General features: G+C 37.1%; 1 protein-coding gene across 1 annotated transcript in view; it reads left to right on the top strand.

Annotated features, from left to right (window-relative positions):
- Nucleotides 1–23,238, top strand: part of ZFX (zinc finger protein X-linked) — a 39,858-nt gene extending 16,620 nt beyond the window's left edge. The window contains exons 3-8 of the mRNA NM_177490.2: nucleotides 2,765–3,334; nucleotides 14,858–15,007; nucleotides 15,226–15,369; nucleotides 15,821–15,973; nucleotides 16,503–16,643; nucleotides 17,489–23,238. Coding sequence (NP_803456.2) covers nucleotides 2,765–3,334; nucleotides 14,858–15,007; nucleotides 15,226–15,369; nucleotides 15,821–15,973; nucleotides 16,503–16,643; nucleotides 17,489–18,672 — 2,342 coding nt within the window. The 3' untranslated portion in view covers nucleotides 18,673–23,238. The remainder of the gene's footprint in view (nucleotides 1–2,764; nucleotides 3,335–14,857; nucleotides 15,008–15,225; nucleotides 15,370–15,820; nucleotides 15,974–16,502; nucleotides 16,644–17,488) is intronic.
- The last annotated feature ends 3,171 nt before the right edge of the window (nucleotides 23,239–26,409 follow it).

The raw sequence follows: 26,409 nt of genomic DNA, 5'->3' as shown, positions 1-26,409 counted from the left end.
GCCGTCTATGGGGTCGCACAGAGTCAGACACGACTGAAGCGACTTAGCAGCAGCAGCAGGAGCAGCAACAGCAATAGGATCAAAACCTTAGTGTATAGTTCAATTATAGCATTAAGTTCTATTAAAGTTCTTCCTTTGAAGATATTCCTTGTTTACATCTCTTCATTCTACTTTCTTCCACATAGACGAACTCTATCATCTCATTCTTAGTCTTCAGTAACTTTTAAATTCTTTTCCTTCCCATTAGTCTTTTTTGCCTAGCCCAGCAGAGTACTCATCATAAAATAACATGTGGATCTTGTCATTTCTCTGTTTCCCATTATCCAGCAGGTAAAGTATAAACCTAAGGCAGTCTGTTTTCTGACACCATCCTACTTTTAAAATCCTCTCTCTCACAAGGTAACAAAAGGAGCCATTTGCTTCAGGAAGATGGAGTCTTACCTCACTCCCCAAACTGTTCAAGAAAAATTAAATTTATGAATTTCTAAAAATAGAAGAAAAAAAGTATTCACAATTTTTAATTACTCATGGTTCCCATTATATAACATAGTGAAGTTATTATGCTAGGTTTTGTAATGTAAAATGGTTTTATATAACATTAACTAGGAATCCTTATAAATAAAATGTTAATGAGTTTTCCATTGGACTTGAAATGACTATTACAGTATATTAAGGAAATAGTAATTAACTATCAGGAAATTAAATATTAATGATATTTAATTTTAACTTTTCTTTAATCTCTAAATCTAATGGGGGTTTGTGTATTTTTCTTAACAATATGGGATAGTCTTTTGATTCACCTTTGGTAATTTCAGCTTGATAATGATAAATGCAAAGTTATGATTCTTTCTTCTTTAGAACATGAAGTATAATTAATGTGCTTGAAGGAGAGACTAAGCTCTTTGAGAAAAACGCACGCTATTTACTAGCTTAATCTTGCTGCATGCAAGCCTAGATCATGGGCTGAGGGGTAAATTGAAGGGCTGTTGCATTTTAGCCCTGATTGTTAACACTTATGGTGTTTGTTTATCTTTGAGCAAGTCACTTAATCTGCCAGGGCCTCCATTTCCATATGTCCTAATAATAATGAAACCTTTCATTACAGTTTTTCAGAACACTTCCCATATATTCCCATTTGATCATCACAACAGTCCTGTGAGGTATGCATGGCAGATACTACTGTCCTCATTTTACTGATGAGGAAACCTAAACTCAGAGGTTAAATGACTTGCCCAAGGTCACAAAACTAATAAGTGTCCAAATCCTGCCCTGTGGTTTAGATTTTTTAACCGGTACTCTTGCCACTAAATGCTTTCATCTTCGTGCCTGCAAAATGGAGATTACAGTGCTCTATTACTTGATGTTACATTGAGAATATTGAAAACAGTATAAAACATTTTGTGTGAGTTCTATGGGAATTAAAGCAAACACTTTGTTATTTCTAGGAATAATTAAAATTTAAATGAATATTAACTGGCTTTAAGATGTCTTACATTTTTAAAGGTTCTTTGGCCCTTGTTGATTATTTGTGTTTGTTAAAAAGTTTTTTTAAAAAGCCCTGTGTGTCTCTGTGGGCCTGGCCATTGATACAGTCATTGAGTTAGGCAGCTGCTTGGACTCAGCTTGGTCTGAGTCACATCCAGAAGTGCTAATCGACTGAATAGCTTTTTAGGTAAGACTTTTATAAAATATGTTTGCTTTTTTCTGGATCAGGAGCCAAGATACTGGATTTGTTTTGTCTTACATTATGTTTTGGCAAGGATATCTGATTTTGATTCTCATTTGTGGCATTCATTCAGAGTAATATTTACTGAGCACCATAATCTGTGCAAACTGTGTGATCTTGGTGAAGTCATTTAATCTCACTGGGCTTCAAATGATTCAACCCTCTACCTTCATTCGTTAACTGCAGAGTGGACTAGAATAGGGTTTCTTATATTCTTAAGAACTCCCTGGGGGATTGGGATATGGGAAGATGGGAGGAAGCTGGATGGAGGCAGACTACCCTGGTGAAGTTGGATCAGGCCCTGCTCCAACTAACTTTACCCTCCACTGCTGCAGAGCAGCTACACTTCTATTCATCTTACCTTTCCACAGAGGCTCCTTAACCAATTGTCTTTCCTCTATAACTGTGGCCTTCTAGCCCTGGTTTTATTTATGGCCCAATCCTTTTTATATTCTAGATTCAGAAGATAGTTTCTGAATTTCCATAGTCATAAATGGAGGATATTGGTGGGATATTGTCCTCAAACAAAACAGGAGAAAGGGGAAAAAATGGAAGGGAAGTAAAAGAAAACATGGGAGAGATGAAAAGAAGAAAAAACATGAGAGAGACATGGAGCAAGAAGGGAAAGAAGTGAAAAACATACAATGAGGGAAATGGTATATTTACCTCCTGAAGTTGCTTTACTTACTAATTTTTATAATCATAATCATCCCTCAAGTATCTATACATGTGGGTTTAATCTTAGTCTAGGAAATTACTTTCATGAATATATTTTTTTGTGTGACTGTCTCAATTTTTCTATTATTTCCTTATCAGTTGATTTGGGATGAGTATAAAAATTCTTGTGTTAAGAATTTCTAATTTCTGATATGATTCAAAAATAGAGTTCCTCTTTATTTCTTTAATCTGTCTTAATGTTTGAGACAACTGAGGCGCTCTAGACTGTTTTCCTGGTAGAACTTAAGTAACATTTGTATTAATTGAGGTAGTCATGCAGGTCTACCTGAAATTTGTGATTTTAATTTTTGTTTTTTTAAGGAGCTGATGCTACACACATGGATGGTGATCAAATTGTTGTGGAAGTACAAGAAACTGTTTTTGTTTCAGATGTTGTGGATTCAGACATAACTGTGCATAACTTTGTTCCCGATGACCCAGACTCAGTTGTAATCCAAGATGTTATCGAGGACGTTGTTATAGAAGATGTTCAGTGTCCAGATATCATGGAAGAAGCAGATGTATCTGAAACAGTCATCATTCCTGAGCAAGTGCTGGACTCAGATGTAACAGAAGAAGTGTCTTTAGCACATTGTACAGTCCCAGATGACGTCTTAGCTTCTGATATTACTTCAGCCTCAATGTCTATGCCAGAACACGTCTTGACGAGTGAGTCCATACACGTGTCTGACATTGGACACGTTGAACACGTTGTTCATGATAGCGTAGTAGAGGCAGAAATCGTCACTGATCCTCTGACAGCCGATGTAGTGTCAGAAGAAGTATTGGTAGCAGATTGTGCCTCAGAAGCAGTCATAGATGCCAACGGGATCCCTGTGGACCAGCAGGAGGATGACAAAGGCAACTGTGAGGACTACCTTATGATTTCCTGTAAGTCTTGTGGTACAGTGATTGTCAAAGGTGTTTTCAAAGGTTGTCTTTCCTAACTTAGGTTGGGAGGATATTTTCTTGACTTCTATAAAGTTAAATTAAATCTCATTGACCTTTCTTCATTGTTGTTTCAGTCTGGACCCTGTAAGATAACTCAAAATTAAGAAAACTGAAATGATACAGGATAGAGTCATTTCTTTTTAAGGACACAATAGAAGGATGAAATTTCTTTCGTCTAGAAAGACAAAGGTGGAAAGGAATAGAACTGAACTTTGTGAAATCATGAAGGATGTGATTAGGCTGTTACAAGCCTTTATTAGAATTAGGAACCCTCTTGAAACTTAAAAGAAAAATGTGTAGTCAAACTACTTATATTCTTGTATATGGATGTACTACTTACATAATACTTATTTACTTGCTGCTGCTGCTAAGTCGCTTCAGTCGTGTCTGACTCTGTGCGACCCCATAGACGGCAGCCCACCAGGCTCCCCGTCCCTGGGATTCTCCAGGCAGGAACACTGGAGTGGGTTGCCATTTCCTTCTCCAGTGCATGAAAGTGAAAAGTGAAAGTGAAGTCGCTCAGTCGTGTCCAGCTCTTAGCGACCCCATGGAGTGCAGCCCACCAGGCTCCTCCGTCCATGGGATTTTCCAGGCAAGAGTACTGGAGTGGGGTGCCATTGCCTTCTCCGACTTATGTACTTACACAGTATGTAAAGTGCTGTTTATTATAACAGCATGGAAAAGAGCTCTGGCATAGTATTTAAACAAATGATTCCAAAACATGATTTCAAATGTGACAGACTCATACTAGATTATCGAAGAAAAGTAACTGTTTTGGAACACACCTCTAACATCTGGGAGGACAGCTGTGTCGTCTTACAATCTGTTTCTTCGTGCCTCTGTCAGAGAGAAAATCCACAGTTGAATAGACCACAGTTCTGACCCAGTCTGGAAATTCCCATGCCTTTAGGAACTAAATTCAAACAAGACTCACAGACTGTTTGCTCATACAAATTTACAAGACTGTTTGCTTTGCTTGAATACCTGTTACAGTTAATTTAATAGAACATGTTGGAGTCCACCAGCATTTTAGGAAATAACCTTTTAAAAGTTCTTAAGATTTTGGAAATCAGAGAATTGTTTGTGAAAAGAAGAAAAATGCCTTCACTCCAACACGTTTATTGTGCCTCTACTGTGTTTCAGAAATTTGTGTAGATAGTGCAAATATAGACTATAGCCTGCCAGGCTCCTCTGTGCATGGGATTTCCCAGGCCAAATTACTGGAGTGGGTTGCCGTTTTTTCTCCAGGGGATCTTCCCAACCCAGGGATCAAACCCGCATCTCTTGTGTCTCCTGCATTGGCAGGTGGATTCTTTACCACTGCACCACCTGGGAAACCCAAGAATATGGATATATGCTAAATAAAAAAACACAAAAAACCATTGTTCTTGGAGAGCTTGCAGTCTACAATGGGAGAGAAAGATAGGTCACACTATGATGTAGAGGTATGACTAAATTAATCTGGAGACAGAATGGAGTTGCTGACCTTTGAACTCAACGATGAGTTCCTAGTTTAACAAGATGAAGGAGGTCATGGATGAGGAGGAGCCATTCCAGGAAAATGGTATAGTATGTCAAAAAGAGTCTTGGCCTCTTCTGAGAATCATGGGAACTTTAGGATGTACTTGTATCTTTGTGCACTTTCTGTTTAATTACTTAGAATGCATTCCTAGAACTAGTATTGATGGATCAAAGGGTACACATATTTACAAGTCTGGTTATATTTGCCTTGATAGTTTGCCTAATCCTAGTATTAACTCCACCCACCAAGTTTATGAGAATGTCCATTTCCCTACATTCTGACCAGCGTAGGACATTGTTTCCCCTTTTAATTTTTGCCACTCTGACAAGGAAAAATATTAATACCCTGTTTGAAACTTGAATTTATTTTAGGAAGATAATCCTAGTAGTAATATGGAGTAAGAATAGGTGAGGAGAGTTAGTGATAGAGAGTAGTCGAAATGGTTCCTAGATGAGACAAAGAAGATCTGAGTACCTACATAATAGTGGGAGTATAGAAGGGGAGTTCAATTTAAGAGAGTTTAGGAAGTAAAATGAATGTGATTTGGTGATAGATTTAGGGGTAGGGATTTAAGGAAGAAAGAATTCAAGGAGGACCCTAAGGTATTCTACCTTGGGAGATGACTGCCTGGTTATGCTGTTACCTGGGAGGAGAAATAAATTCAGTGGAAAGAAAGTGATTTAGGACCTGTTTAAAGTTTGGGTTGTTTGCTGGGAACAATCTGGTGGATGTTTCTGTGGAAGTTAAAAATATGAATTTGGTGCTTTTGAGAGAGTTTGTGACTAGAGAGGAAGAAATTTGGGACAAGAGGTTGTATAGCTGGTATCCTGTCCTATCTGGAAATGGATGGTGGGCCCCAGAAAGTGCTTATCAAATAAGAATGTCAAGTATTGATCCTTTGGGAATTTAAGAAGTAGGCAGAGAAGAGCCCATGAAAATCAGAAAGGTTTAGGAAAAAGAGGAAGAGAAAAATCTTTAACACTGTCAAAGATAAGAATTTCTAAGAGTGTCAGTCACTGAGGAGGGAGTGGCCTTTTTCTTTAGGCAGTTAAGAAGTCATTGGTATCTTTTTCAGTGAGCCTTTGTTTTTGTGGAAAGGCAACTTTATTTTTTAATTAAAATTTTTTTTCTTTTTTTCTTTTTTTAAATTAATTAATTTATTTTAATTGGAGGATAATTACAATGTTGTGATGGTTTTCTCCATACATCAACATGAATCAGCCACAGATATACATGTGTCCCCATATCCTGGACCCCCCACCTCCCTCCCCATCCCATCCCTCATGTATATTACCGTATGTAAAAAAATTTTTATTTTAACTATTGGGTATAATACAGGCTCAAGGATGTATAGTACAACATGAGGAATATAGCCAATGTTTTGTAATAACTGTAAGTGGAAAGGAACTTTAAAAATTATAATAAAAAGTTAGTGGTATCTTAATTAGAATAATTTCAATAAAGCATGGGCCAGTGGAGAGGATGTAGAGGAGATAAGCTATAATGGGTTGAGAAGTTGGTGGAAGTGGTGGGGTAGGTGAAGCAGTTTGTATAAATTGCCATTTTGGTCACTGAAGGGATAGAAAAAGCATGAGTACAGGTTTTGATGGTTGGCTGGATGGTGGAAGTGTGTTGAGCATTTATAGGTTTATAGGTGCAGAACACAAACTGTTGAACAGTCCTTCCTTTTCCCTTCAAAGTAATAATCATATTAAACTGTTGGCTTTGGAATCAAACCAGTTGAATGCCTTGTAATTAATTAGCTTTTCTCTTGTTTCTGCCTCCCAGTAAAGACACTTCTTTTATGCTGCATTTTAAGTTAAAACCTATATTGATTTCAGAAGTTTAGGATTGAGAGGGCTTTGTGCCAAACATACACAGGAATGGCCTGATTTTATCCGTGATAGAGAATGCCGAGATGCCATTATTAGCACTCAGCTTTAATGCTCTTCATAACATGAGAGAGATGGTATCTCTGAATTCCTGTGATGTTTATTCATTACTTGATAGGTCAAAGAAGAATATGAACAGATGTTCAAATATTCTTCTCATTAAAAATTTCAGGAAATCATTGAATCGAAAGAAAGAAAGATAGCGCTAAGTCGTGTGCGACTATTGCAATCCCATCAACTGTAGGCTGTCAGTTTCCTATGTCCATGGGATTCTCCAGGCAAGAATACTGGAGTGGATTGCCATTTCCTTCTCCAAAGGAATTGAATCGAAGAGACTGCTAAATAGCTTTTAGAGTCTTTAGTGTCCATCTTGGCAGATTTCTTTCCTCTGAAGGTCTCATTTAAAAAGATGATGACATAGCAAGTAGTAGTGTTGTGGGTAGTGTACATTGGCACACTCTTTCACAGTATAAGCTGCCTTTGAAGTCAGAATGATCTCTATCTTTGCTGTCTAGATGTTGTGATTGCTTCTAAAGTGTTTCTTGAGGACAAGAACTATCTGTTGCATCTTAGCTACTTACATATCTTCCCCATCAAACCCTTTGGCATATTAGATGTGAAATATTTGTTGAATATATGAATGCTATAGCTGAAAATCTGTGGACATTATGCCTCATCTAAGGTATTAATGACACATTTCTTCCCTTCCAGTAGCTGTGGCTCTTGGTTCTGGTCAGGCTGGGTTTGGTAGCTTTGCTTTATGGCACTTAGGAGTTTTTTGTCTCTCTGAAAGTGGAGTGTTTGAGTCATCCACTTGTTACTCAAATTGTTCCTTAAGTTCTCCATTAATTTGAGACAGCTTCCAGACATCCCTAATTTCTTTGCAGTGATCTTCACCCTCCTATAGTTTCACTTTGCAGCTGCATGGTCAAGATGCTACTTGGTGAAACATCAGTTTGTACAATAGGGAAAGTTAGAGAAGATCTGGTGATGATGAGTTAGGCACTACCTTGCAACAGCTGCAGGAAACAAAATATTCTCTGGGTGCCTCTGATTGATCAACGAGATGTCACTCTAGGTCTTGTTGACATCTTTCATGTCTTTTAATTAGAACAGTTAGATCGGAGATGAATAGGAGTTAGATACTCCTTTCTAATCCTATATTCAGTTTAAGTTTTGAAATAAACTTTTTTTTTTATGGTAACAGCTTTGTACACATACTGTACCATTCACCCATTTAAAGTGTGCGATTCAACAGTTTTTAGTATATTCATAAGCTTGTGCAGCTATCCTCACAATTAGTTTTAGAAATTTTTTTCATTTCCCCAAGGAGAAACCCCATGTTCTTTGAAGTATCACTCATATCATCCCTCTCCATCCTCTCCAACTCTAAGCAACCATTCTGCTTTCTTTATTTGCTCATTCTGGACATTTCATATAAATGGTATCCTATAATATGTGGTCTTTTGTGTCTGGCTTCTTTTACCTAGCATAATGTTCTCAACATTTATCTCTGGTTTTTATCTAAATGTGGTTTGATTGTTATCAGGTCAATATGAACAATTTTTAAAACTTATTCTAAGAGATTTATCCTCTTGTCCTAAGAGAGATTATTTAGTTGGAGATTTGTAACAGGTTGGTAACAACAAAAATAGGTAATAGTAAATCTTCACTAAATAATATCTTTGTGCCTAAGCTTATACTTTGTTAGTGTCAGCAACCTTATAATGTTGGTGTTATCACTGTTTTACAGATTGGGTAACTGAGACTCAGTGGAAGTAAATTGTCCAAAGTTACATATACAGCTAGCATTAGGGTGAACATTTGAAATCAAGTGTGTTTTATTCCACAGTTTCTAGTCCCTACTCTAATATTGCGTTTCTTCGTGTGTGTGTATATACAGTTAATACTACAAAGCAGTAGAGTTTGGGATAAGTAGTGTTTATTGGTGGATAGTGGAGGCAAATAAGAGTTGCAATGATTTACTAAAACTTACCATATTACTGCCAATATCTACGTTAGGAAATAATTTAGAGGGGGCCCAAATGCTTTCTTAATTATTAACCCATTATAGCAGAATCTACCCAGACAGCGCTGATGCCCTATTCCATTGTTTTTCTACTACAAAAATGTTATTTCAAATGTTATATTCAAAATATGTTTACATGAGATAAGTGAATTGTATGTGAACTATTATTGTTTTACTCTTGCCCATGTTTACTTTTTTTGTATATATTTATTTACAAACATTATTGATAAACCATGATAAGCCAAGAACCATGCTAGCTGTTAGAAATAAACAGTGAAGGTCTCTGACTTTTTAAAGTTCACAGTCATGGAGAGAAGACAAACAGAAACAGGTAACTACCATTGAGTGTGTATATAACTGGATGTACCAAGTATTTTGGAAGCACTAAGTGAAAAGATGTTAGGAAATTTGGGGTACACTTGATTGAGCTAAATGCCATAGAAGTGTTATAAGCCCAAGTTCTGTGGAAGCTTGCTTGAAGACATATCTTAATTTATTTCATCTCTACTCCTATGCATTTCCTTCCTTCCTTAAGTTGTTTTGAAGCAAATTCTACCTATCATTTCATTCGTAAGTATTTGAGTATATAGTTTGCAAAGACAAGGATTTTTAAAAAATGAAACAGTAACACCATTATCACATCTTTAAAAAATAGTGTATGGTGAACTTAATTTGAAAGGGGAATGAAATGTTCAGTGGGCAGCCAAGAGGGGAGGAATGGAGCATGCTTAAATGGAAGGAGCTGGAAAAGATAAGTTCAGAGACTTTTGCTTGGGGTACAAATAATGCGTTTGCTGAGGCAAATGAAGGAAGTGGTGAGAAATGAGTGGTAAGATAGGGAAGGGCACAAATCGTACAGGCTCTTAAATATCTTGTACTAAGAGGGGAGTTGTTAGAAGGTTGTAAGTAGATTAATAATAACATACCTAGATTTACAGTTTAGAAAAGTAACCTTAATGGTAATGTTGAGAGCAGACAAGGTCAGCGTAAAATCAGAAACAAAAAAAAAATACACTATAGGAGGAGGTTGTAGAAGTCCATGTGAGGAACAGCTGATGATGGTTTGAAATAAGGTTCTCTCAGTAACTGAGTTTGGCAGAAGCAGCTTTGTGACGTATGTAGAAAGTAGGATTTGGATTAAATTTAGGGTTGAGGAAGAGGGAGGGTTTGAAGCTCCCTCTCAGGGAGCTTTCTGTGCAACTGGGCAAATGGCAAAGCCATTGCTGGAGGTGGAGCATGTAGACAAGCTGAGGGTCTGTCTACAGGGTTGCTGCCTGCCACTGTTCACTGTCTAGCCACAGTGTCAACTGCACCCCTGAGGATGTGGAGTGTGGTGGCCTTGGCCTTCTGGTTTAGGTGTTTTGACCAGTTGGTCTTGTGTTAGCTCCTAATTAAGAACAACTTCATAGTGAAGACATCCAACTAAAAGTTGTTTGGGGAATGGTTAAATAAATCCAAACCCCTTTATGTTTGATGCATAAACTCTGAGGATCAATACAGTCAAAGGACTTGTTTATTGATTCTAGGAGTTACTAGCACAGGAAACATGATAAAATATTTATTTCTTTGTTCTACGGGCTGATTCTTGAATGTGTATGTATCTTACCATTTTTTAAAATATATGTGCTCTATCAGTTTTCTTCCTTAAACCATTTGATAAACCACAGCAAAATTTCAGAATTTAAAAAATACATATCCACATGGGAATATTTCTGAAATGTGAGAAAAGTCTTATTTATTGAACTATTATAGAGAAGATGCTTGTTTTGATAAAATTCAGAAAGGTTTGTGTTAATCCATAGAAAATTATTATCTTTACTGTAGGCATTCTGAAATTTACTAAGAAATCACAACACTAAAATTACAGTGAATTAAGAGCTTTCAGTTTAATGTCCAGTCTGGATATCAGATAGATTTGTATTAGGAATGAAAAGTGTTAGTCACTCAGTCATATCTGACTCTTTGCGACCCCATGGACTGTAGTCTGCCAAGCTCCTCTGTCCGTGGGATTTCCCAGGCAAGAATACTGGAGTGGGTTACCATTCCTTTCTCCAGGAGATCTCCCTGATCCAGGGATCGAATCTGGGTCTTCTCCATTGCAGGTGGATTCTTTACCGTCTGAGCCGCCAGGGGATAAAGTGCTCAAATAAGATAAAGATGTTGTAGTTCCTTCTCCCCACCACGAAAAAGATTGGGTTAAAAGTTCTACATCTTGAAAGTGTTAGATACAATTGGAGCTTCAGATTGGGCTTGTGATTCATATTTACTGTTTATCTGCTTGAGCCCTAGACAAAAATTGTCTGATAGCTTGCTCTTGGGACAGATCTCTGCTTACTTGATGGGATAATGGGAGTTGGTTAGTGGAGAGACAGGAGAGAGGGAGAGAGAACATACCTGTCCTTTCATAGGGATGATAGAGAAGCAGCATGGTGTATGGAAATAGCACATGTAGCTTAGAGTCAGCCAGCCTTCAACTTGGATGCCATGCCTGCTGCCTATAAGCTGTATGAATTTGAGCAAATTACTAATTTCACCTTTTTGAAGTTTTATTTGTGAAAAGGCAGTAATACTACCTGACCAGCAGTGTGGTTGTGAGAATTAGAGGTCATGCACACCAGGCTTCCAGCACAAAGCATGCCTGTCAATAACTACTAGCCATAATAATCATCCACACAGAGTCTCTCTGTTGGTGACATCCATTGGGCTAGCAAGACTAACCCTGGACTGGCTTCATTTAAAACCTTCCTGTTGTCCCATCAGGGCATTTTTGGGTAAAGGCAGGCATAGGGTAGAATTCGAAGAAGGCAATGGCACCCCACTCCAGTACTTTTGCCTGGAAAATCCCATGGACGGAGGAGCCTGGTAGGCTGCAGTCGCTACCTAGAGTTGGACATAACTGAGCGACTTCACTTTCACTTTTCACTTTCATGCATTGGAGAAGGAAATGGCAACCCACTCCAGTGTCCTTGCCTGGAGAATCCCAGGGATGGGGCAGCCTGGTGGGCTGCCGTCTGTGGGGTCGCACAGAGTCAGACATGACTGAATCGACTTAGCAGCAGCAGCAGCAGGGTGGAATTGGAGCAATCATTCCTCTTCCCTCTGAATTTGTGAAGAAAGCAGTTCTTGGTTAACAAGGTTTAATTAACTGTGTGTTTTAGGCCAATTCAGTGTAATTTGGCCTATATTTTTCACTAATTATATCTCTGATGCCAAGTTGGAGATCACTGTAACTTAGGTTAGGCATTGGAATGGCTCTGATCCTTTAAGTCTCTGTCTACAGAGACTAAGTAAGCCTTTGAACCTCTCTAGGAAAGTTTCAAGAATAAAGGAGATCAGATTATAACCAATTCTTTGAAATATTTTATAGGCTATATAATAGAATTAAGTTGAAATTTTAACCTCAAAAAGAGGATTCTTGAGGAAGATAAGAGAGGGAAGTCTAAAAGTGAACTTCTAAGTTAACTGATAAACTTGGTTAGGTATGGAAGTCTAGGTTGAAATGAATTTTCCCTGAGAATTTGTGATGGCATGTTTCATTGTCATCTAACGTTTGGTTTAAGAGCCTAATGCCATTTTGATTCTCGTTTCTTTGTAGATATTTCTTTTTCATCTGAAAGTTTTACAGATCATCTTTTCATCCCCATTGGTCTGAAATATAATCATAGATTGTATTTAGTTAGGTGTGGACCTTTTTTCATGTGTTGTGTTATCATGCATGGTGAGCCTTTTGAAGATTCATGTTCTTCAGCTCTCTGAAATATTTTATTTAATATTTTGCAAGATGAATTTAAGTACATAGTTTCTAAATTGCACCAACCACATTTCAAGTGCTTAGTAGTCAAATGTGGCTAGTGCAGATATATAGAACATTTTCGTCGTCACAAAATTCTATTGGTTAGCACTGACCTGCAGGCTCAATGAAACTGCAAACAATGTGATCTCTTAAAACTCAGAGAAGAGATACAGAGGTTCAAAAATGTATTACAAGACATTAGAGGTAAATAGTAAACTGACAGAAGTTGAAAAGTAAGAATATGATCAAGATAAAAGCCACCATAGAAGTAACTACAAGAATAAATATGTCTCAGTATATAACCAGGGAGGGGCAGAGGGATACCTGGCTTAAGAAAATCACAAAAATGAAATGGTTAAAAATAAAAAGATATAAATGATTATGGGGAAGATGGATAGATATGGGAGACAGATAAAGGAGACAAGTGCACATAAGTGAAATTCCAGAAGAAGGGACTAACTGAACTAGAAAAATACTTAATAATGGAAAAAATTTTTCCGAGATAAAGATTAGAATCTTCAAGGAACTTTCTTGAAATAAAGATTAAATCTTTCTTTCAAGTTGACCAAATGATAAAACTACTAAGTCATAATCACAGTGATGTTTAGGGAACTTTGAGGATAAAGTATTATAGGGACATCCACACAGAAATACTCAGTGCTAGAAGACAGTGGAACAGTATCTACAAAGTTCTGAGAAAATGTAACCTAAGGATAAAGTGTGCCTATATTTTGCTGTAGTTTTACTTTTGCAAATGAGATTGTTGATAAGTCAAATTTTTCTTTAGCTTTTAAGATACTAAATGGGATGTAATGATGATTATTACATAAGACTTGACAATATTGTAAAGTAATTAGCCTCCGATTAAAATAAATTAATTTTAAAAAGAAAAAACTAGGAAGAAAATTTACTAATGATGCGATCTCTGGTTAGTGAGACTATTGGTAATTTTTTTTAATACCAAATTTTATATAGTGAACATACATTTCTTTAAAAATCTGAGGATGAGGACAGAAGTCTAAGTTCTAAAGACAGGCACCTCCCCACTTTCTCTCCCACCCCTTATTAACTGATGGGGCTAATCACATATCATTTCAGAGCTTTCCTTTCTTTTTCTGGAAAAGGTAAGAATCAAATGGAATAAAACTATATAGAAATGCTAAGGAAATTGCAAAATGCTATGCAAGTGATAGTTATTATTAGAAGAGGTCTTAATTTCCAGAAATTATGCTCTTCTGTTTTGGAGAGGCCTTATTCTGAAACTTTAGTTCTTCATTACAACATTAGAAGGAGGCACTTATGCAGAAATCATATGTGTGATGACTCAATGTTATGAAAGTCTTCTTTGTCTGTTTTTAGAAATTCATTTCTAATGGAATCTTTAAAATCACAGTGAAATTTTTAGTACTTAATAGGACCACCAAAGTGTTTTCTTTTTAAAGTAAATCACTTCTGTAATATTTCATATTCAGAATAATTTCGTAGTTTAAGTTAGTAGACACATTTTCAAGATGAAAATCTGAAGGTGAATTCTACTTTTGTAAAAGACTGAATAATGAAAATAGATTCTGCTTTTATCAATGGAAGAGATCCATTTGTTCAGTTTTTATTTGGGCTTCAGGTTCTGCAATTTTAGTCCTAGATACAACTCAAGGATAGCCCTCTTCCCCATGCATCCTACCTCTGTCCTGATTTTTGAGGCCTTCTTGCATTATTGCAGTAGACTCAAAAGTGGTATCTCTGCTTTGTGTCTTGATTCCTTTGAAGCTACCTTTCTCAAGGCCAGCTCTGTGAGACTCATGCACCATCTACAGCAGAAGTTCTTGAACTGCTGATCAGAATCCCTGGGGCAGGGCACCTCTAAATCTGTCAGGCCCCACCCTTGACAGTTTCTGATTCTGTAGAACTGCTTGGCCGTGCACGTGTTTTTAAGTTTCCTGAGAGATTGTCATACCTGACCAGACTGTGAAACCACCTGTCTATCAGAGTCAAGTCTGAACCCCTCTGCCTGGTTGTACAAAGCCTTCTGTGACCCTGCTCTATCTTAACAGTTAGCCACATTTCCAGTACCTGTTACAATCAGTTTTGCATGTCTACTTGTTGAGGTAAAAATCGTCCAGTTTTATGTGAATCAAGTTAAGAGATTATATTTGTAAAAAGGGTGTTTGAAAATGGTAACATTTTATTTAAATATCTGCTGTTATTATATATTTCCTGCCCTTTTTAGTGGATGATGCTGGCAAAATAGAACACGATGGTTCCTCTGGAATGACCATGGATGCAGAGTCAGAGATCGATCCTTGTAAAGTAGATGGCACTTGCCCTGAAGTTATCAAGGTGTACATTTTTAAAGCTGATCCTGGAGAGGATGACTTAGGTAAGAGAAGACCTTCAGCATAGTATCCATCCTGATCAAACACTTCACCCTAATTACTCTTTGGTGGTTTAGACAATGAATATTTGTAATCTTTTCTGAAAATAACCTTTTAAGCGAGGATTCCAATATAGCAGTAGAAAAGTATGCAAATGTAATAAGTAAAACAAGTGAAAATGAAGTTTTCACATAGATTCTTGAGCTGTCATCTTCCCTGATAGGTGGGACTGTAGACATTGTGGAGAGTGAGCCTGAGAATGATCATGGAGTTGAACTACTTGATCAGAATAACAGTATTCGTGTGCCAAGAGAAAAGATGGTTTATATGACTGTCAACGACTCTCAGCAAGAAGATGAAGATTTAAGTAAGTAGGTGGCCTTTTTGTGGGAGAGAATTTTTGTTCTTGTAGCTCTTTTTTTTAAAAAATATGACCAGTAACTGGAGGAAACAAGTAGCAGTATTATAGAGACTATGATTCTGCTGTATTCCAAGAGAAACATCAATGACTTACTATGTGTGCTTAGAATATGGCTTTAAAAACAAATTATGGAACTGTATTCAAAATCGTATAATAAACCATAATGGAAAAGAATATGGAAAGATAAAATTAAAGAAAGCAAATTATGTTAAAAGCCAAGAAATACATGATTCATTCAACAAATATTGATTGAGTGCTTACTATGTGAAAGCTGTGTTCTAGGTATATAACATGTGAACCTTCTTTCTACTTGTCTGTTAACCGAATTCACGTGAAAATATCTTTCCTGTGATCTCTGTAAACGTGGTCACAGAAGTTTCTAAAATTTTCTACTTAGATGTTGCTGAAATTGCAGATGAAGTTTATATGGAAGTGATTGTAGGAGAGGAGGATGCTGCTGCCGCTGCAGCAGCCGCTGCCGCCCATGAGCAGCAGATGGATGACAACGAAATCAAAACCTTCATGCCGATAGCATGGGCAGCAGCTTACGGTAAGTCCTGTTGCAGCTCTTGGGATTGAGTTGGTTCTTGAACGTGAATTCATGATTAAAAACAGTTTCTGTGGTCTTATGTTTCACAAATCTGAAATACCAGCATCCTGTAAGGGTTATTTGATTTGAATAAGAATAGAGGAAGATTATAAAGTCTACTTTTTGTCTTTATTTTTAAGGAATTTCCTTCATGTGTATATCATGTAGAAGGAAGTAGTGCAAGAAGTACACAAGCTTTCAAGCTGAAACTTTGCATCTTGATTATATGTGGCCCATGACTTTACAGTTTGGGGAGACAACAAGAGAGTCCATGGGGCAAAATGCTGACATATGTTTTTTAGATATGGAAGCTAGGCATTTCTTACAGTCTTGCTATAATAGATGTGGTCATAAAACCCATTACCTAGAATGGGGAATTTCCGTCATTCATGAGTATCATGGCTTATTTTCGTTGTTATAGTTAATAGAGTCCCTAATTCTTTATAATTTATAATACTTTATAATTTTGTTTTTTAATGCACATTGTTAGGTAATAATTCTGATGGAATTGAAAACCGGAATGGCACTGCAAGTGCCCTCTTGCACATAGATGAGTCTGCTGGGCTTGGCAGACTGGCTAAACAAAAACCAAAGAAAAGGAGAAGACCTGATTCCAGGCAGTACCAAACAGGTGAGGGCATACGAGTTCCACAGCGCAGCGTGCTTTGCGAGCTCTCAGATGAAACTCTAGTATGTATCCTTAAAGGTGTTGTGATGGCATTTTAGCTGCTAGACCACATAGAGTTTTTGTGTATTGAATTTAAAAATATAATTTTAAGAATTCAGTGATATTCATGAATGATTTCCTTGGATTAAAAACAACAGTGAGTGGATCAAATGTAGATTTAAAAAATTCAAAACTTGGGTGATTTTTATGTGGCTATGCAAAGAAATCCCTGAGATATGTTATAAGCATTAACTTTTTTTAAAAAAATGAACGTATTTAAAGAATCTGATTATGTCAGCATAAAGCAGGAATAATTTACAGAGCAGCAGGACAGGTACTTCAGTTCATGTGGCATATTCCTGTCTATTCTTACATGCTGATTTGCATACTAAAATTTTTTAGACATCTTTAAGCTTTACTGTAAATTGACATGTTATGTTGTTAAGAATAACCAAAACGGCAATTGTGATTATGAAACTTTTTTATCAATAATTTTCCACCGATTTCTTAATTGGTATAGCTTCAGTTGCTAGTTGGTAAAAGTTACATATTTATTTCATTTATTTTTTCCAAGCTGAAGGGAGTGAGATTGGTACAGTCATACTGAGTGGAGTTTTCAGACCAGGTACCCTTCATGATGAGGCTGCTAATCTCTTATGTTGAAAAATTGTAAAAGGAATGTTAAGCAGCAAGTAGCCTAACATAGGAGTACTTGCCCAGTAATGTTCAGAACACACACTTTAAATTCTTGAAGAAACCAAAACAGAACTTGGTTTGATCACTCATGCTCCTTTCTTTTCCTTTCTTAGCAATAATTATTGGCCCTGATGGACATCCCTTGACTGTCTATCCTTGCATGATTTGTGGGAAAAAGTTTAAGTCGAGAGGTTTTTTGAAAAGGCACATGAAAAACCATCCTGAACACCTTACCAAGAAGAAGTACCGCTGTACTGACTGTGATTACACTACCAACAAGAAGATAAGTTTACACAACCACCTGGAGAGCCACAAGCTTACCAGCAAGGCGGAGAAGGCCATTGAATGCGATGAGTGCGGAAAGCATTTCTCTCATGCTGGGGCTTTGTTTACTCATAAAATGGTGCATAAGGAAAAAGGAGCTAACAAAATGCACAAATGTAAATTCTGTGAATACGAGACAGCTGAACAAGGGTTACTGAATCGCCACCTTTTGGCGGTCCATAGCAAGAACTTTCCTCATATATGCGTGGAGTGTGGTAAAGGTTTTCGTCATCCATCAGAGCTCAAAAAGCACATGCGAATCCATACTGGCGAGAAGCCGTACCAGTGCCAGTACTGCGAATATAGGTCCGCAGACTCTTCTAACTTGAAAACGCATGTAAAAACTAAGCATAGTAAAGAGATGCCATTCAAGTGTGACATTTGTCTTCTGACTTTCTCAGATACCAAAGAGGTCCAGCAACATGCTCTTATCCACCAAGAAAGCAAAACACACCAGTGTTTGCATTGTGACCACAAGAGTTCGAACTCAAGCGATTTGAAACGACACATAATTTCAGTTCACACAAAGGACTATCCCCATAAGTGTGACATGTGTGATAAAGGCTTTCATAGGCCTTCAGAACTCAAGAAACATGTGGCTGCCCACAAGGGTAAAAAAATGCACCAGTGTAGACATTGTGACTTTAAGATTGCAGATCCTTTTGTTCTAAGTCGCCATATTCTCTCAGTTCACACAAAAGATCTTCCGTTTAGGTGTAAGAGATGTAGAAAGGGATTTAGGCAACAGAATGAGCTTAAAAAGCATATGAAGACACACAGTGGCAGGAAAGTGTATCAGTGTGAGTACTGTGAGTATAGCACTACAGATGCCTCAGGCTTTAAACGGCACGTTATTTCCATTCATACAAAAGACTACCCTCACCGTTGTGAGTACTGCAAGAAAGGGTTCCGAAGACCTTCAGAAAAGAACCAGCACATAATGCGACATCATAAAGAAGTTGGCCTGCCCTAATAATACTTCGGCAGACTTTTGTAGAGATGTTGGCTTTGAAGCAGAAAAATCATTTTAAAAGCCAGTCAGTCTCGTTCACATACAATACTGTATATTGATTTATGCTGTGTACAAATAGATTTATTGCTTTTAGTTGACTTTTTTTTTTTATATTTTGTTCAATAGTGTGTTCTGAATTCTATTCAGTTTGTTTAATAAATGGGGAAAAGCAGCAACAAGCAAGTTGCTTTTAATAAAGTAATCCCTGATTCTATACTGAATTTTTCTATCTTAGAAGTTTTATATTTATTTAAATATTTACCTTGCTTACCTTGATGGTACTCTTCTAAGACCATTTAACTTAAAGTTGAGGTAATTTTAGATTGGTAACTCTGAAAGTACTCATGTTGACTTATTTTTTCCCATAAATTTCTCACAATAAAATTGTCAGAGACATCTACTAACATAAACGGGAGATTTTATGGTCAGGTCTAATTATCCTAACATGGAAGTCATTTACTCTTCTTGTTTAATATTTTCAGACCACGTGACAATGAAAGTTTTCATTCGAGCTTTTGCGTCCCTGGCATTGCTGAGTGAAGAGCAGTGGCTGGGTTCGGGTTTACCTTTCGTTTTGTTCAGCAGACAAAATATCCTTTCAGGGGGTGCTTTCTTTGAAGTATTTACACCTTTTGTCAGCATAGCAAACTTTTAGAAAGCTTTACTGAAAATTTTTGCCTGATCCTGTTGTATTTTGTCTGTGCTGCTTTGTGTTGGAATGATTGTGTGCTACAAATGAGACTTACTGAGGACTGCATTTGGAATCTCCTAGAGGTAATTCGTGGCTCATAGGATCTTTTGCAACTTTATATATGTAAATGTACCCTGACTTATGTATATGCACATATATATGACATGTATCATGTGTATCGTGTGTATTGCTTATTTTACATATTTATACACACAATCCCAGTTAGTAGTTGTTTAAAATCTATAATAATGAGAAGTATTAAATTTACAATAACATGAAAGATGCAGGGATGCATGAGAGAGCATTTTGTAAATCATGCTCTTTGGAGAGACTACTCAGGTGAAGAATTAGAAGGAAAATAAGGACACTAGTATTTTTAAAGAGTAAAGGTATTTTCTTTTAAATATCTTTGGTAACTGAAAAATAGAACTTAAGATGTTTCTACATAGAATGTTTTCATATAACTTCAGCTTCATGCCTTTATATTTTTCTGAAAAGCTAATGAGTATCCAGATATATACTCCCTCAGTTCTCTCTGAGAAGCCCGTGAGGGGACTCTGTGTCACCAAGTGAGGGGACTAAGGAAGCAGCGGTTCCATGTACCACAGAATGGGTGCTAATTACGACTTCAACTTGGCAAGTTGAGACTGCTCGTTACTTCTCCGTTACAGCTAGCAGCCTTTCAAAAACGTAACACTCACGTTGGCTTTGATTAGAAGGTAAAGGTGTATTCTCAGTGCATGAGAAAATTTTGAGGCCTTATTTGGAATATCACCAAGTCTTTCACAGTTGTGTTTTTCTTTAGCAGTTAACTTTTTTTTAACAAATAGATATGATTCAGGGTCATAAATACATAGAATGTACTTGGTTACTTAGAATTTGGTTAAGGTGAATTTTGGAGAACAGAAAATAGGTTTTGGGGTCTCGCTTCCCTGGTGGCTCAGAGGTTAAAGCGTCTTCCTGCAGTGCAGGAGACCTGGGTTAGATCCGTGGGTCGGGAAGATCCCCTGGAGAAGGAAATGGCAACCCACTCCAGTACTCTTGCCTGGAGAATCCCATGGACGGAGGAGCCTGGTGGGCTACAGTCCACAGGGTCGCAAGGACTCGGACACGACTGAGCGAATCCTTAGTACATTGGCTGTTGACACATGAGTATCTGGCACATTGTGGGAGATTTTGGAATTTCTTTCCCCACTTGTTAGCTGCCTTGCCACTTCATTATGGTGCTCTATCCCCTTTGTGCTATTAGGTTTTTAGCTTTCATCTTTGTCTTTGCCATTGATACGTCTTTGCAAGAGTTATATTTTTAGGGTTAGAAATCTAATAGTGTTTGGCAAGCCTCTGAAGTGCTAGACTGATTGAGTCCATTTCTAAATCAAGTGCTTTAGGCTGGTACAAACACCATCCTTGAATGCCAGTGAAAGCCAAGGCATAGAAACGCCTGTGCCCTTTGCCCCCCGTAACGTGCTTTTTTTTTTTAAGTAACAATTTCGTGATTCATTGCCCTGCAGTACAGTTGAAAGCTCTGTCTGTTTTTTTGTGAGAACCTTTAAAATCTCCCTTAATTTCTATTTTTCCCACAAATAATGTAAAAGAAAACACTTAAAGTAGAAATTTGTTAATTTTAAAACATCCTGTAAAAATTAATACAGAAAATATAATTGGTCATTTATATTTTTTTAAACTAACTGAAAGATAAAGAACACAACAATTTACACACTTTATATTTCTCTTACACGGTCTGGAATCATACACCATTCTTTTCTTTTTAAAGCACAATATTGAAACCTTTAAAAGGTATTTAAGGGTTTGGTCAAGTGAATATGATAAAGTGTATTTGTCTGTATAAAGAAAAACTGAAATCGTAGTCACTGTTATGTACTGACATTAGTTACAACCTAGTTTTAATTCTTAAAATGATTTTGATTAGCAAAGCTAAAAGGATGTTTCAGTTAAATGTTTTAAAGAGGTACAGATTTTTACAAGGACATAATATAAGTTATTGTTCTGTAGAAATATCCTATTAAATATTGTATGTCCCTCCCTCTGTACACTTTGTAAAAAAAGTAAAATACATAAAAAGAAAATCATATAGGGATGTGTGACATTATTGTAATTGTGTACTTGAGAATAACGTGCAAAAATAAAAATCAGAATATTTTCCTGTTAATGTTTAGTCTATTTGATACCAGTACTAAGTTAATGCTTTTTCTTAAGGGAAAAAAAAAATGTACAGTTTTTGTAAACCCAATAAACATCAAAAGCAGTGGATTATTTTCCTTTCCCCATTTCTTAATTCCTTACATGCCGCAGCAGAATGCACAATGCTTGATCGCTTTGAATTTTGTTACTTGGATTTAAATACTACTAATATTTCAGGTCTGCAAATTTGCAAGTAACATTTCAGAGAAGTTAAGAGGTGACTGGGAAGTCTTTTGATGAGCATGTCCTTGAAATTCTTATTTACTTTTATCTTCATAAAGGATTTGTTTTATTAGCATCTCTAATTCCCCCAAGATAAATTTCCCCACGCACAAAATGGTTTTTGAGAGCACTTAAAGTTTACTTCAGCATCAGTCCAATAGCACATTTAGTCAGTGGGGTTGTCCGTACCTCCACAGCAGAATCCCTGCCCTAGAGTTACCCCTTTGTACACAGTTGGAAGGCTTTAGTAGACATTAACATCCTAGAGAACAGTCATTGTTATAATAAAAATCAGAAGTCAGGTAAAAGTTATCAGGAGTCAGAAGAAAATAAAACAGATTTGAGTCATCTTTGATTTTTAAAGATGAGAGCTTATGTAACTGTTGGAACAAGTGTTTCTCTAATAGTTGAAACACTAATCAAAATTTGAGGTAAATGATTAAGAAGATAGGTGAATGTTACTGTCTAGAGCCATAAAAAAGACAAAACCATGCCATGCTGAAAACTGAATCACGATAGAACCCCTGATGGATAACATCTTACTTGTCTGATCCCAACCACAGACAATGTATTGCTCTCTTCTCTGGGAACCTCAGTATTAACAATTTCCTTTATTTCTCACAAATTCTAGGATTCATGTAAGGAAAAGCTTTATGAGTAGTTGAAATCTTACAAGGGTGATAGTACAGGGCAGTGGTTTTGAAAATGTGGCCTGGTAGCAGTGGTGGCATTATTACCTGGACTTGGTCAAAAAGATGCAAATTCTCAGCCCCACCCTAGATTCACTGAATCAGAAACTGGGTGTGGGACCCAGTCAGTGACTTGTGTTTTAACATGTCTTAACATATGACTTTGATGCATGCTCAAGTTTGGAAGCACTGCTTTAGAGCACTTGAGGAACTTTATAAAGATTACTGGTGCATTAATTTTATATAGCAGACAACACACACACATGCCCTAGAAGGAAGCAGTGATGGTGAAACGGGACTCAGTTTATACGTTCACTTTCATACCACTTTATACCCCTTTTGAAATGTGAGCCTGTCAGTAAGTCTATCTTTTAGTATACATGTAAATATCCTGCATGTACTTCATAAATCTTGTATGGCCTCCCCAAAGTTACATTCCTCAAAAGTAAATAGAATTCACAGGAAGGTTCAGCAAGTAAAAAAGAAAGGCTGAAAAAAGTGTGTTGAATTGGCCCAGCAGTACTTAAGTAATTCATATCTGAAAAACCATTTTGCCACATATGCAGCTGTTAAGGTCACATTAAGTTTGCCCTTTTGGATTTTGTTTTATCTTTTGTGTATGTATTGTTTGCCTTTTTCATAAAATAACTCTTGGATTTGTTATATATTGTTCCTGTTATTTTTGACACCTTTGCTATTGTAAATAAATTCCTATTTTTAAGTTACTCTAGTGGAGTGTTGCCTGTAGACAAGGTCTACACACACACATACATGGACACGAGGCTTAAATCACACAGTTAATAAATCCCCAACACGGTACTAGATGGAAGTAATGTGACTCCTTCAGTAGTTCATCACTTCTAGGCCGGATGAAAGTACCACTGTTATACCTACATATAGCATCTGTACCTGCTCAGACTTCAGAATCTTTTTCATGGCCTCTGATGGAAATTCTTAGTCAACTAAGTTTGAGGTCAAAGTAAAAAAAATCAAGAATTATTTTCCTTGATTTTTCCTATTCTCTTGGTCTCAGGTTACTTGTGTTGCTGATACTGGTGAACACAAAGGATTTGGCGTTGTAGTGATGTGCTGATACCATAGAGCCACAAGGGAAGTTCACCGCAGAAAACCTACATAGTACTTCTGGATGGTCTTTGTTCACTGATGATGTGAATTACTCAGAAATAGCTAAACCCATTGACAAAAATGGAATAGTTAGCTAGACCTATATTTTACTTTTCAAGAGAGGCCAATTTCTGCTTTTCTTTCATGCTTGTGTTTGACTTTAAATGCAGAACCCATTTCCCTTTGCCTGAGCTCTGAAATGAGGGGAGGTATTCCAAAGCTATCTGATGGAGTTTGGGAGGTTCTAATCACATTGAAAATAGAAGAAACCACCCACACTGGGTATGTGGCTTCATATCGTAAAAGCTGGATTGAGAGACCCAGAGGCTAAATCTTTTCCTCCATCCAGTCTAGGCCTTGAATAATGCAGCCAGTCACTTGAAAGTGTGGGGTTCACCTTACCCTCTGAGCTATAGAGAGACGGCTTGGTCCTCTACCAAAGAAATGGAACAACCATCTTCCCCACCCTCAGGGGAAGCAAAGAAAAGTTCCCTTAAGCCAGTCTCATAAAGTAAGGGTTAGTCCAATTCTGGGTTGCCCTCTGGCATTAGCCCACTAGCAGAGATCTTTGCTTTTGGCCTTGCATATTCCTGTTGGTTTTTCCTCTCTTGAGGTAGTTGTGACAGACTTTGAAACATTAAGTTCCTATTTCTCCCAGGCCGGTATGCTTCAAGTTCTCTTCAGAAAAAAAAAAATAGCTTTTAAAGGGAACATGTATTAAACTATACAAAGATGGATATCTTGCAAGTTATTTTTATTGTATGTGACCCACAATACACTTGCTTTATTAAAGGGCTGTTCTTTGTTTTCTTCCAATCTCAGTTGGTAACGCATAAATCTTGTGTTTTGTAACCACAACATTGATTCTGTTGTATGTTTAGTGATTTTCTTTTCAAACATCAAGTATTTCTGTAACTGTTGTTTGACTTAAAAGATTTTTTTTAATGCACATTCTTTTTGGAGAGACTATGGAAAATTCAGAATGGTACAGAGAAGAAAGTAAAATGCCTTTCCCTCTTACCCCATTACCCAGAACATTGGTGGTGGTGGTTTAGTTGCTTCAATTGTGTCCTACTCTTGCGACCCCATGGACTGTAGCCTGCCAGGCTGCTCTGACCTTGGGATTTCCCAGGCAAGAATGCTGGAGTGGGTTGCCATTTCCTTCTCCAGGGGATCTTCTCCACAGAGGGATTGAACCTGCAGTCTTCTGCATTGGCAGGCAGATTCTTTACACTGAGCCACCTGGGAAGTCCCACCCAGAACATCCTTTAAAGGAATCTTTACTGTGTGATTTCCCTGGTGATCCAGTGTTTAAGAATCTATGTTCAGTGCAGGGGATGAAGCTTCAGTCCCTGGTCAGGGAACTAACATCCACATGTCCTGGGGGCAACTGAGCCTGCGTGCTCTAGGGCCATGTCGTCAGTCGTATCCGACTCTTTGCGACCCCATGGACTGTAGCCCACCAGGTTCCTCTGCCCCTGGGGGTTCTCCAGGCAAGAATAATGGAGTGGGTTGCCATGCTCTCCTCCAGGGGATCTTCCTGACCCAGGGATCGAACCCAGGTTTCCCGCATTGAGGCGGATTCTTTACTCTGAGCCACCATGGAAGTGCGCTAGGGCCGGTGCAGCGCAGCTACTGAGCCAGCGCACTCTAGAGCCTGTGCGCCACGATGAAGACAAAGCACAGAGAAAAGAAAATCTTTACTGAGTTTTAGTTTTGTTAAATTTTTAAGTTATAAAACACATGTTATTGTAACATGCCGTACAGTACAAAATAAGTATAAAGGCAGCTTAATGATGTCATCTCTACACTTCCTTCAAGCCAATTTTCTTGAGGTAATCATAGTTAATAGACTATATGCCTTCCCTTCATGCTCATACAAAACTGTACAAAGGTAAATATGTAAACAGAGCAAGAGGACATTTGGAGGAATGTAAAATTTTTTTTGACCAAAATAAGACTGTGCATCTCTATAAGTCACATAATATATCTGTCCCTTTGGGAAAATAGACTGAGCTCTATCTCATTCTCTGTAACAGCTGAAAGACTTGCCAGAGATTGTACCCACCATAGTTTAGTCAACTTAGATACTATTAAAGCACCTATTCATCTTTATATATTTTTCATAGACCTAGCTACTTTACCACATGACAGTCTCAATTCTAATTTGTTTTAGTAGTCTTGAATTTCTACGTTTGCAGTCATATTGCAAAAAGATGTCAATTATTTCCATTTTCTATTTTATGTTAGCTAGAACTTCTAAAACAATGCTGAATACTATATATATTACAGCAGACATTTCTGTGTTACTCCTGCTTTTAATGGCAGCAGTCCAGCATTTAACCACTTAGTATAATGTTGGTTTTGGAAAACATGTTTATCAAAGTTAGTTTCCTTCCACTATTATTTTACTTAGAGACTTTATTAGGAATAACTAATGTTATCAAATATCTTTTAGCCACATATTGATACAGTTACTGATTTTCTGTTTATTTGTTGATGTAATGAAGTATACTGAATTACATTGATAGGTTTCCTAAAGTTAAACCAAATTTGCATTTCTAGGATAAAAGTACCCTACTTATGAAATTTTTATTGTCCTTTAAATATATTGTTACTTAAAATTGGCTAGTATTTTTTAAAAGAATTTTTGTATCTGTGTTCATAATTTTGGTGTTTCCTTGTTTTGTATTGTTGTCATCAGGTTTAAATGTTAATGTAAAACTAAGTCCATAAGATAAACTTGGAAACTTTTCTATAATCTCGATA

The sequence above is a fragment of the Bos taurus genome, chromosome X, assembly GCF_002263795.3.
Source record: "Bos taurus isolate L1 Dominette 01449 registration number 42190680 breed Hereford chromosome X, ARS-UCD2.0, whole genome shotgun sequence".
Lineage (NCBI taxonomy): Eukaryota > Metazoa > Chordata > Mammalia > Artiodactyla > Bovidae > Bos > Bos taurus.
Note: the sequence above shows the minus strand (reverse complement) of the source record. Positions and strands in the feature narration are given on the sequence as shown.